Raw genomic sequence first — 13,502 nt, 5'->3', positions numbered from 1 at the left:
TGCAAGACCTGCTCCCTGCATTTCTGGCTGATTTCCACCTGGCCTGGAAGGGTGGGGCCCTGTCTCTCTCCAGCCACAAAAGCAGCAACTGCTGAAGGGGCCAGAGACAGTGTGTGTGTATGTGTGCGTGAACCTGCTGCTCGGGATGTCTATAGACTACTGGGGTTAGTTGTTTTTTAGTTGTTTTGGGGGTCAAGATTTAATTTTGGAGATTCATTTTTGCTGTTATTTGGACTATAGCATATTTTTGTTAAACACTGTTGTGAAGTGTGTGGGGATTGTTTAATTGTATATTTATTGAGATGTTCTCATCAGTTTGTTGTTTATTATTATTGTTTGGCTACTTATATACTGTGTATATTTATATGTTAAAAATAAAAATGCTACTTATTTGCTGGGAAATTGAAGATTTTTATCTAGGCCTTTTTATAAAGTGTTTGGTTCTCTTATTGTGACACATTTAAATGTTTTTTCTTTTCTTTTAATAATGTTATTTGTTATTTAACTTTGAGAATTGCATTATTGTATTTATGCTTTATGATGTGTTATATTCGTGTTTTTGTAAGCCGCCTTGAGGGCCTTTTGGCCATAAGGCGGGATATAAATTTAATAAATAAATAAAATAAATAAATAACAACCTGGGAGACCAGGTGACCTTGAGCCAGTCACTACCTCTCAGCCTCAGAGGAAGGCAATGGCAAACCCCCTCTGAATACTGCTTACCATGAAAACCCTATTCATACGGTCACCATAAGTCGGAATCGACTTGAAGTCAGTCCATTTCCATTTTCCATTTTCATAGTGCTACTGTGCTATAAAAGCCTGATATCTTTGTAGTTAGAGGGAAAACTGGGTAACCTATTCCATACCTGCCTCATTCTCCAAGGGTAATGGGGTATACATTAGCCGTTGATCAAGTTTCAGTTTTACAATACTGGGGGGGGGGGGGGAGGCAATGCAGCTGATTATCCATGCACATTTCCATATCCAGCTTTAGAAGATCCACTGTCCTCCACACTGGTCTTAGCTTGATGTTTATGTCATGTTTCTTGAAACAAAGTTGTGACCTATTTAATTCCAGTCATTGTTGTTTGACTCTTTTCTTCCTTCCCCGTTAACAATATTTTAATGTGGTGCACTGTTACCATATCCAAAAATCAACCCTCAGGGCTAAGTAATTTTTCAAAGTTAAAAATGCACACAACTGAATGTAGTTAAAATGCAGTCATCTCATAACTGTCAGGGCTTAGTAAACTTGAGGGTTTTTTTAAAAGTTTCAAGTATCACCCAACCCCAAATGAAATTAGATTTCAGCAAGTGTCAAAGCTGAAATGTGTCTCCAACTTCTCCAAAAACTGCTGTGATCTAACACTGGAATGAAATAGTGACAGGTTTCCCCCCCTCCTTTTAACAACGGCAATGAACTTTAAAATTAAGCCCAGCAGGGAAGACAATCTGACAAAAATTACAAAGAAGAATTACATGACTGAAATAGGAAAAAAATATTTCTAACCTCTCCCCTTCTCTAGTAGATCAGTACTGAATGTGCAAGAATACCATTTAATCAGACAGTTGTTTGTGTCTGAATAAAATTGTCCTTTGACTGTATGTTATTTTTTTTTTAAATAAAGTATCCATGTTCCAAGAGATAACTTACCGTATATTCCGGCGTATAAGATGACTTTTTAACCCTGGAAAATCTTCTCCAAAGTCGGGGGTCGTCTTATACGCCAGGTGTCGTCTTATTAGGGTTGCCATATTGCCCGGATAGCTGGGTTTTACCCGGATTCTAAGCATGCCACCCGGCGCCCGGCTAGCCCCTTAGGTGGCCCGGATTCTCAGCTTTCATTTAAAAAAAAAATTAAGTTTCTAGGTGGTGCGGTTCTCGAGATATATATAAAAACATCAGGCACCCCCCCCCGGTTAAATCTTTTTTTAAACTACTGTATAGCACTTCGTAGCTTTAACCCCGCCCGTTCAGGATTTCAGCCAATCAGTGACGTGTTTGTTTGGTGACAGTGTCTGCAAAACATTGCGAGGCCAGAAAATGGTGGTTTCCCCTCCTGTTTATCTGAAAATCTCATAAATTGGGTAGGTATATACATTTCAGTTTTCCCCCCTGTTGTGTGTAGGAGTCAGATCCTGGGCAGTGTTTTGAAAACCTTCCCAATAGTTGCTTTTGGGGGTAAAAACAGTGCTAATCCCATATGTCCAGAGTAAATCCTATTGAATTCAGTAGGAATTACTTTTGAGTAGACATGATTATTAATGTGCTGAAAATCAATGGGACTTTGGAGTGAATGTAAAAAAGAATTGTGTTTGTGTTCTCTTTCTGCCCCCCCCCCAGTCTTATTTTAAAGCAAGTAGGCAGGGCTTACTTAGGTATTGCAGTTTTTATTCTGTACGAAACTAATACTGATTTTTAAAAAACTAATACTGATTTTTCTGCAATGACAATAAACTATTATATGGGCTGTATGTATTTATACATCTGCAGTGTGTGCGTGTGTGTATGGAGTCTTTCCAACACCCCTGTGAGGTAGGGTTGGAAACCAAGGCAGCTCACAACAAGAAATAAAGCCATTTAAAATCCAATAACCATAAAAACAAGTATAAACAGTTGCAAAACAGTGTAAAGTGGCATGATTCGGAATTTTGGGTTGTGTGAATGAAGTTGCTTATCACTTGAGGTTGCAGTTCTGTCCCTGTTTGAGTAAGCCCCATTGAATACGCTGGGACTTGCTTCTGAATAAATAAATTTAGGATTGCACTATAAATATCTTTACAGTTTGTGTAAATAATAAATATATTTGATAGTTATGCTTATATAAATATTTCTTCATTTATCATATTTTTGGTTTTTGGTTAGGAATCCTGACTGGTTGTGAGATGCTTAGTTTTTTGCCATATAGGAATCTTGTTGTGGTTGGTATGGTATTACATTTAGGAAAGTGTTACTGCCTTCTGTGTTTTTTTTTCCTGTTTGCATTTCACTTATCTTTAACCTCACTCCGTTACAGCCATAGAAGCAACAGCAGCATAATGCAACTCCCATTAGTGATAAGAACAAGAATTTATAATTATTATTTCAATTAAAACAAGAGGCTTATCAATACTTTGAAGAGGACCAGAAACTAGAGTCTAGGCATTTAATGTTGCTTTAAAAAAAAAGATTTTTCACATCTTTCCCCAGTTTTTGGTGGTAATTCCTAGGCACAAAAACAAAACAACTGGACAATCCAAATATTAATATTAATATTAGTATTTATAAGTTTATAAGTGACAGTTTTCCTGCTAAGTACCTGCATGTCATAAGCAGGGGTAGTCTTATACGGCAAGTATATCCCAAACTCTATATTTTAACTGGAAAACTTGGGGGTCGTCTTATACGCCCAGTCGTCTTATACGCCGGAATATACGGTACCTGTTCCTTTTTCACAGGAGTGCTGTGGGATGCAACGCTAGAAAATTGCTCTAATGCATTCTGGTGTTCTTCACTTAGCTGTTGCTGTTGCTGCTGTTCTTGGGACCCTGCCCCACCTGTTCCTTGTTGACCAGAAGCTTCTTTCTGCTCTTGATCCTGATCCTTAGATTCAGAGTCTGATCCAGATTCTGTAGTCATGGTTGATTGTTCTGCAACACAAATAAAACTATTCAGTATCATAAAAACTCAAAAAAGGCAAAGTAAATTGAATTTACACAACAAGTAAAATTGTTATCAGTATCACAAAGTGCAAGTGACAAAATTTAAGACGAGTTGTGGTCTACCACAACCTACCAACCTCAATGTATGATGGGATTCTCAGCGGTCCCCATACTTACTCCCCTGTTCCCTCACCACACATAAAAGATCTGAAAAAGATTGTCGAAATAATTTGAATGCAGGACCTTCCTAACTCTGGTCACTGAATCCACCAGCCAAAAACTACTCCTGCGTAGGGACTATGTGCTTGTTTAGGATTGTAGAGAAAGATTAACCATTATACAGATGGCCAACACTTGTTCTACTCTCCCAGTAGATCCCATAGGAAATTAAAGTGAGAATGTCCTGCTCCTGCTTGGTAGCTCAATGCAAAACCTTTATACCACTCAGAGATCCCACAGAAATTGGGATCTCGTCATGGCCTAGTTGTAGGCTATGACACACACCTTAAGCATACAACTTTACATAACCTTAAAAATCAGCATAAAAAAGCTTTCAAATTAACACATGAAACATTGTCTCATTTTGATTCAAATTTTGAGTAAGAAAATTATGACTGTAATACGTTGCTTTTGTTCATCAACAAATAATTTATTTAAGATCAAGTAGCCACAGTAATTTGTTTAATTAAGTAACCCTGCAATTGCCGGGGGGAGGGAATCCTTATAGACACCTGTCCACTATCTACTCCCATGGTCACACTGGTACCTTCTTCATTGGTTATCAGGACTTTGTAGTAGTGACTCAAAATCATCACTTAGCTGGACAGCCTTGACTTCTCCCTTAGCCAGATCTCTCTCATAGGGTTTCCTGTTCCACCTTCTGAGGACAGGAAACAGAAGCGTAACCCATTTTAACTATGGTTTAATCATGTGTTATCTGAACCAAGCCACGATATGAAAGTCTAAATATTATAATCTAGTAAAATGCCCCTGTAAAAACAGCAAAAACCATTCATGCAGCCCTGTTGAGATTTACTAAAGAATATAGGCTCACACATGCCAAGACATTAAAAATTGTATGAGGAAATTACAGTGAATCCTCCAAAAAAAAATTCACAAAAATATGTTTGATATTATATAGGATTGCAGTCTCAAAATTAGTCTGAAAATAAGTAACTAAAAAAATAGGAGGGGGCGGGGAAAGAAGCAGAAATACAGGACATGAATTCTCACATGAAATTTATCAGAAAATTTATTGTATGTGGAAGGAGTAATAATAAAAAAGTGTAACTTCATTCACTCCATACCAAAAACAGAGTATTTATGAAATGCATTACTATAGCCAGATAGCTCTGGAAATTGAATACAAATGAATAATAAATATTTCATCAAGCAATTAAGGAAAGAAGAAAGGTTCATTAAAATGGCTCATTACAACCTTCAGTAGACTCACAATTTTTTAATCATTCAGGTCTATTATCCTCCTTTTTGCATCCCTTAAAAAAAGCCCAAGTTTTTTAAATTGTCACTTCATTGCTGTGTGTTAGGTTGCTTTCCTTCCTTCTGATTGATGATGGCTACAATATACTTTACTAAGATAGCTCAGCTCATTTCCTCATCACTTTCTTGATGGAGAAACATCATTAGTACAAATCTACGGCTTCTACAGTTTCTGTAAAGTGCCTTGCTTACATGGAGTGCACGCACACACATCATTCACTATTTAAAGCTTGATTAACGCTTAAGACTATAAAATGTGTTTCAGACAGAAATTTATCAGCTTGTATTTTAATTTATCCCAACACAAAACAGATCCTTCCTTTTTCCTCCAATGTGGAGCACAGAGAGCAAAGAAGGGGAAACTGGTCAACGGGCCAGTCTTGGCCCATGAACTCATTTCTCTCCAACTACGCTCACCTGTCAATCAGCTGATGTTACTCGGGACATTAGCTCATGGGCAGGAGAGTGGGATTCAGTTTTGTCAGTAGGGAACAGGCACTCGCAGCCAAAACAGGATTGAACCTTCCACTTGCCAGTAATGAGCAGCGGATAAATCCTGCTCAATTTGTCTGCACATGCCTGTTGTCTCACCTACCTGTCAAAGGTGGCCTGCAGGATCCTAGAGCCAAAAAGGTTCCCCACCCTGATGTAGAAATATCATTAGTGTATGATCAAGAATTGATCCCTGAATAAAAATGTGACCTGGCAATTTCTTACCTAGGCAATACAAATCACAAGCATTTCTTAAATTTCTTATTTATTCTACTTGAGTCACTTACAACTTATTGTATCCTGGAGGAGTGCATGGCTGACACTGGAAATGGGCAATTCTTTCAGATGACAAAGATATATACTGCAATACACTTTGTGAGTTTATCAAAGTTGATCTGCACACCTGTTACTCACATATTTCATTTCCCCAAAACTTTCACAAGCCCCTGCAGTGAGCCTATGCTCCAATTTGGATCTTGGTCCAGATGTCTAGAATGCCCTTACATCCTACTCTGCTTTCTAGGTGAGAATCACACAAATCTATAATTAAATCATTTTTCTTTAAAGGTTTATTATTTATTTTTTCATTAGGCTTTAACCATGTTGATAACCGTACTGCTCCACAATCATTTAAATAATAACTTTATATGATTTTATGAAACATCAGCCTGTGGCTGTAATTCTGCACACAGTTATGGTGCTTAATTCCCATACTTCAATGGGATTTAAGATGCCTGTGCACAGGATTTAAGCCTTTACAGCTATTTTCACTAACTTAAACTCTTATAACTGGACTGGTAGAAATGACTGCAGTGGGAAGTAAACATCTGTATTCTATATGTGTATTTACATATTTCGTATGTTGAGTAAATAGAATTCAAACTACCTTTCCAGAATATATCCACTTGACTCAGTGATACAGTAATACAGTAAAGGCAACAGGAAACAAACAGAGATAAGAAGGCCAAGAAAAAAAACTGGAAAAATTTTTGGGGAAACTTTCTTTTCAATTTTTCCAGGAAAAAAGGGAAAAATAAAAATAAAACAAAAAAGTTATTTTCAACTTTTCCAGTTTTTTTCCCAGGCCTTCACAGCTCTAGAAGCAACACATACAAACTATGGTCAACTGCTTATATGTGTTGTGTTCTGAAACCCAAATGATAAAAGCATCCAAATTTAATATTAACACAATTTACATTAGTGGAAGCTCAGTCACTGATGTAAATTCAGTAATAATCTTAGACAATACAACTAACATTTAATCAACTGCAATAGTTTTTTTAAAACATACAGGAATTTAAAGATCGCGTAAAGCCAATTTTCTTGTTCATAATCATTTTATGCTCATTAGCGCCATCATATTCATAGCTTATTTTTAAATAATCAAGAGTAATATGCCAACACAAACAAGAACAGCTAGTCTTTTAGAGATTTAATTTATTTTTACATTGGTACTTTGTTTGTTTTACACATTAACTACTGTAGCACACCAAAAATATTCCTACTCTATGAAACAGAGGTTGTTTAAGCATTTCCTTACAGTTTTGCTGATCCTGGTAGATGTTTTAATGCATGTCTCAATGCTCAACGCAGCTAAAAGTAAAGGAAACCACTTTGTACTTTTCAAAGGTTATTCTTAATATCACTACAGATAAACATACTAACTCTTATAGCAATTAGAAAAACAATACGTGGAAAGCATTTAGTTCACTAAGGGCCAAAATGCATGTTACATTGAAGATCCACAACTGGATCTTCCAGTTTTTGTTTTTTTTCTTAAATACAGCCAAATGCACTGAATGTTATAGGACTCGTAACATTGAGGAGGGGGTGCGCTATTTTGCTGATCTATACCATCCACACCAAAGCTGCTGTTAATTCCATGGGATGGGGGGAATATAAAGTAACTAAATCATCTCAAACCACTTTAATGCACAACAAATGTTGTGTCCTCTGGATGAACAGTATAGGTTTTCCAGAATCTCTTTTAAAAAATCAGTGAAACCTTTTTTTAAGTGAAATTTGAACTGAAGTCTCTATTTCAAACTTGTAAATATCACTCTTATTTATTTTGGTTTAAAGATAACATTTGCAGCTATGCAAAGTAATTCCCTAATACAATGAAATACCATCCCCTAAAAATGCACTTGCCCAGTATGCAATCATTTTGTGTGTGTCAGGTATAATGTACAAATGTAAAGTAAAAGGCAAAAGTAGGTCACAGATGTTCTATGCCATCAAGCATTGTTCACAATGGATGAACATGAGATTAAATCTTATAGTTATTCTCGAAAGAAAGAAAGAAAGAAAGAAAGAAAGAAAGACCTTTTGAGTTTAACCATGAACACTGGTCTCTCTCCAAGGTCATGCAGCTTGACCCCTGAAAATATCTTCCAGGTGCACCCTGATCAATTGCAGATGTTTCCAGGATTGACCTAGCAGCTGCAGCCCCAATCAATTCAACTGACACGGCTAAGCAAAGTAAATATGCCCTAACGTTTACTCTTGGTCATCAAACAAACCTTTCAGCATTCCCTCCCCCCTAATAACTCATGCCTTTTTGTATCTTCTACTGGATGTTCCTAATTTATGTTCCATTTTGATCCTTGATGTCTGCTTGCAGTTAAAAACTGTTTTGAGATTAAAATAAAATTATCAAACTCTTGGTAATATAATATATGCATAAATTCATAGGTAGGTATCCAGCTAAGTCATACTCACAGTTGACATATTGAAATCAATGGACCCAAGTTAACCTAACCACAATTAACTTAAAAGTTCACTGATTTCGACTTCCGGGAAGGGTGACTTCGCTTGTGCCTGCTTTTGGGACGGGCTCCCGCCTCAAAAGAAGCTTATTCAGATATAAATCAGTCAGAACATTTTTTTTTTTTGACTGATGAAATTTCTCCCGGGCAGGGAGAAACGTAGAGATCAACCTCAAAAGCCTGTTTTTGTTGGGAGGACTGGATTTCATTAATTTATGAGATAAGGTCCAGCCAACAATGCCGGACGGACTTCCAAACAAGCTCTATCTGTATAAGCGATACGTTTATCTTTTCTTTAAAGAGAGAACGGACTAACAGGCAAGCACCCTTCTTTCTATTATTTTTTTTACTTGGTTTAAATTGTTGCAGCAAAAGGAGATTTGTCAGATTGATCGGCTTTGGAAAACTTCTGGGTGAGCTATAACTCTTCTCTGTTATTCACGAAATTAACAGCTTATCTCTGTTTCTGTCGCAAAAAGCTGTCCTGGAAGTGCATTCTAAAGATAATAAACAGAAGAGGGATTTCTATTCCTGATTTCTATTCCGAGGAATATTATATTGTCTGGGACTATTCTCTTTTTGGTCTATTTTATTTTGACGAATCTGCTTCTTCACGACGCCACTAACTGTTTTGATGCTGGGAACTAAATTTGTTTTGCATTCTTGAACATAGAGAGATAAGGCAGGCTGCTCTGTTTATACTGTGATGTCATCAAGCCTGGAATATTAACCCAATTGTTGCTGAAATAAGAAGTGGTTCTTCTTTATTTTTGTTTTGCTTTGTTTTTGTGGTTTTAAAAATGGCAATCAAGAAAGTGGCTGAGAATCTGGAAGTAACTATGTTTCAGAAAATAATGGATGAGATTGAGATAACGAAACAAACCCTGCGACAGGGCAGTAAGGAGCTGAAAATTGAACTGAGCAAAATGACGCAGGAGCTTAAAGAAATAGGGGATCCTGTGAGAGAGGAGAATGAGATCAGAGATGAGAAAAGAAAAAATAAAGGGAAGATACAAGCCCTGGAGATTGGAACAAATGTGGAATTGGAAAAAGATCTGGAGTTTATGGATTTTAGAAATAAAATCTACTGTTTGGAATTTAACGTTATCTTTGAAGAAATTAATGAAGATATTAGAGATAAAGTTATCAATGGCTTGGATAATCTTCTGGACTGGAATGATGTGATGGAGCTTGATATAGAGAAAATCTATGGAATTAACTGCAGCCATGTGACAATGGAAAAACTCTTAAGAGATGAGCCAGTGCATTTTATAAAAAAGAAGAACACAGATATGACTTTACAACAGTATTTCAGCAACTTATTCAGAATGGATGGCAAGAAAATATTTGGGATAGAGGAAATTCCCATCAGACTCTTATTATATGACTATGGCTACAACAGCAAGATTATTATGGAATACTGATAATGGAAGATTGGACACTGAAATTACTGGACTTAACAGGACTATTGAAGATGGAAGATGGAACTAATAGGGATAATGGAATAATGGCTATTGAAATTATTGGACCTAACAGATTCTGATGAGATGGATTAATCGAAATGTTTATTTGGACTATGGTTATGACAATAAGATTATTATAATTATTAACGAGATGGATTAATTGACATGTTTATTTGGAGAAAAATTGATAGATATATTTCTTAAAGAATTGAAACCTCTCTTTGACTTTTTGTGGAAAGAATAAAGTAATGTTTATGAGATTTGATGATTAATTAAGATAACTACTGGAGGAAAGTGATTTTATAATATGATTTAAGAGACAGGATTGTTATATATTGTAGACCTATAACTGATTTGATATGTGACAAATGGGAAGTCAACATTTTATTTTTTTTTGTTTAATCATTTTTGTTTTGTTTTGTTTTTTGTCTTTGAATGTTTTATGATTTTGTTTTCTATGTTTTATGAAAATTTGAATAAAAATTATTGTAAAAAAAAAAAAGTTCACTGATTTCAATGAGCTTCGAGTTTGACTTAGTTGGATACTACCCATATTTCTAGCTACCTTTTCATGATAGTTACACTGGATGAAAATGAAGGAGCAAAAACAGCTGCTATTGGCTGTTTTCTTCAGTTCCTTATAGAAAGCTCACTGGGACATAAATTAGGCTCTGAAATGAAGAAAGCTAACATAAGACGAGCCTGTTGGATCAGGCCAATGGCCCATTTATTCTAGCATCCTGTTCTTACAGTGGTCAGTCAGATGCCTATGGGAAATCCACAAGCAGGACCTGAGTGCAAGGGCATTGTCCCCTTCTGTGGTTTCCAGCAACTAGTATTCAGAAGCAGACTGTCCCCAACTTGTGGAGGCAGAACAGAGACATCATAGCTAATAGCCATAGATAACCTTATCCTCCATGAATTTGTCCAATCTTTTTTTAAAGCCATCCAACCAGAAGTGGACTTTCTTATCAAATAACTATGAATTCAGTTCATTTCTGGTGAAAGTGAAAAACAAATACCAAGGGCATTGTATTTTTTCATTTTAACTGTCTTTTCCACCTGAAGTCTGCCTAACCCAGCTGTAGAGTACTACGTGGATGAGATTCTCTTATCAGGCCTTTCATATTTTAGAGCAAATCCTAACCCAGATCTGATGTAACTGTGGTTAAATATATATCCACACCAACAGGATCAAACTGCATGTTACATAAGATGCACTGTATACAGCTTAGTTACAGTTTTTAAAATTTAAATGCAAAACATGAGTGCCACCAATTTTTATCAGGACTTCAAAGTTTGGGGATGAGTGGTTTATCCCTTGTCTCTCCTACCATGATCCTGAGAAAAAGTCCCCACCTTGTGCATAGCAAAAACAGCGTTAGGAAAAAGCTCCCTTGGTGCCAATGGCAGCTTTTTTGTAATGCTAACTAGTTATTCATAGGACAATTTTCATTGGGATTACAACTAGGAAGGGAAATGTTACACCTCCCTCCTTTCCTTGTGTGCTATGCTCCCAATGAAAACCAACCCCCTCCCCACTTAGTATTACATAAAAAAAATGACAAAGCTGCACACTACACCTTGAACTATAGTTTCACTCTTACTCAAGACACAGCAGGATTCCATCTTTACTAGGATTCGAAACCAGCTTGAGACTTTGATTTCAAGTCCCAGTGAAGTCACCACGGTGGCATAACACATGACCCTGTAGCCTAAAGAGAACCCTGAACATACATTTCCACCAGGCCGTTTCAGGGAGGCTCAGACTGAACAATCCCTGATTAATAGTAACCTTCTCAGAAATAAGAACTGTGCCAAACAAATGACTAACTTATATTACATATTTTGAATTAGGAATCAAACTATTGAGTCTACGGATGCCAACAACCACAGGTACTTTCGAAAGTCTCAGTTATTAGCAGCTAAAACAGGCATAGGACATTAGCAACAGTATCACTCTTGCCAGTGAAATAAGACACAGATGAAAGTGCCATTTCCTATTTGTTTATTGCAATGTTTTAGAATATTAAGATTATAAACATTTATCAAAATAGGCATCAGACGTATGTGTGCAATAGAAGCAATATGTGCTTTCATTGGTAACAGATTTGGTAAATTGTTGCAGAGTTTGAAATTTCAATTCTTTTGGTAGCACTACAAATGTTAAACGCTGCTAGTGTTTTAAGAAAATCCAAACCATTCCATTATTGTCCAATTTCAAAAGCTTTTGAGATATGAGATCCCAGATGCAAGGCTAGCAGTTCTATAATTTATTAATAGGCTGAGAGTAAGCTCATGTCCATTAGAAGAGCAAATTATGATTGTATCTAGGCAATCTTTTGATCTTTACTAGAGTCAAGTACATTAATAAGGATGGCTTCTATCTACATGTCATTTCTGGTAACATGTGAACATAAATATTAATAACTAGCCATGACCCAAAAGATCTTCCCAACGAGGAAGTGGGGAATTTCTAGATGTTAATTATATATTTTGTGGAAGTCTTTGCAAATGCATGCATAAGAAACCAAAATACTTGCAAATAATGAAATGAGAGCCACAATAATTATTGAAGCAAACCCCATCATATTATTATTTCCATTCTTTTCATTTCTATTGGTGCATCTTAATTAAAAGCACAAATACCACTGATTTCGTAAACTGCATTTATATGGAAGAGAGATCCACTGCTGTACTTTGGCATACTTCTTGTTGATGGTCACATTGAGCAGCAATAATTTTTTAGTATGGCACATCCACTGCAAATGTTTAAAACTGAGGTAATGCTGTGTAAAATGTAACACCTGAATACACCCTAACTCAGATAAATAAGTAAACAAGGGCTTATTTGTAAGATGCATAGACAATTAATGGAGTCCCTTAATTAAAACCTTCTTATTGAACTTAGCCAATAATATAGATTTATACACACACACATACATACCCCTTGATTATCACAGAGAAAGCATCTCTCATTCTGGGGTTATAAACAGTGTAACTACACAATTGGCTTCCTACAAAGAAGAATTTTACATACCTGTAGGATGCTGAAAAGTACTATTGCTCTGACATATACTATATATAGAGGAACAGCAAACAGAGAAGGTCCCAAATCTGGAAAATTATTTCTGTTTTCGTTTTCCTCTACAACCTTTACACACATTTTTGCAAACAGACCAAAATAAGTAATTTCTTTCTTTCTTTCTCTTACATAAAAATACCTGGTAAGAGAAAAATAAATAAATAAAAGGAGAACAGTAGAACTTCTGCTGTGTAGTTAGAGTGACGTTTCCAAGAACAATAAGGGGCTGAAGAAAGAGAACAATTTCTTCTGCACAAGAGATAATTAAAGAGAAGATGAAATAACGTAGGAGCTGTAACATAACGTAGAAGAATGGGCTACAATGCCACTCTGACCAAGCTGTACTTGATGCAGGAGCTAACAAGCTTTTAACCAGCTATGTACAAATTACAATGCCATTAACACAATGTACAGCCATGTTTGTATAAACCCTCTTAAAAATGTATTGTCCCCCAAAAGAGAGTAGATTACTGTTACTTTCTTTAAAAAAATTATTTTAAAAGTTCTTCTTCCAACAGTATTCATACATTAGCTCTTCCCACATCCAGC

General features: G+C 36.2%; 1 protein-coding gene across 17 annotated transcripts in view; it reads right to left on the bottom strand.

Moving 5' to 3' along the window:
• Positions 1-13,502, bottom strand: part of EPB41L3 (erythrocyte membrane protein band 4.1 like 3) — a 265,820-nt gene that overhangs the window by 132,053 nt on the left and 120,265 nt on the right. For 16 of the 17 annotated variants that reach the window (XM_061596036.1, XM_061595962.1, XM_061595905.1 and 13 more), the window contains one exon: positions 3,425-3,633. In XM_061596036.1, coding sequence (XP_061452020.1) covers positions 3,425-3,622 — 198 coding nt within the window. In that variant the 5' untranslated portion in view covers positions 3,623-3,633. The other variant, XM_061596016.1, reaches the window with a different exon arrangement.

Source organism: Rhineura floridana, chromosome 1 (assembly GCF_030035675.1).
Source record: "Rhineura floridana isolate rRhiFlo1 chromosome 1, rRhiFlo1.hap2, whole genome shotgun sequence".
Lineage (NCBI taxonomy): Eukaryota > Metazoa > Chordata > Lepidosauria > Squamata > Rhineuridae > Rhineura > Rhineura floridana.
The sequence above is the reverse complement of the archived record's forward strand: the minus strand, read 5'-3'. Positions and strand labels throughout refer to the sequence as shown.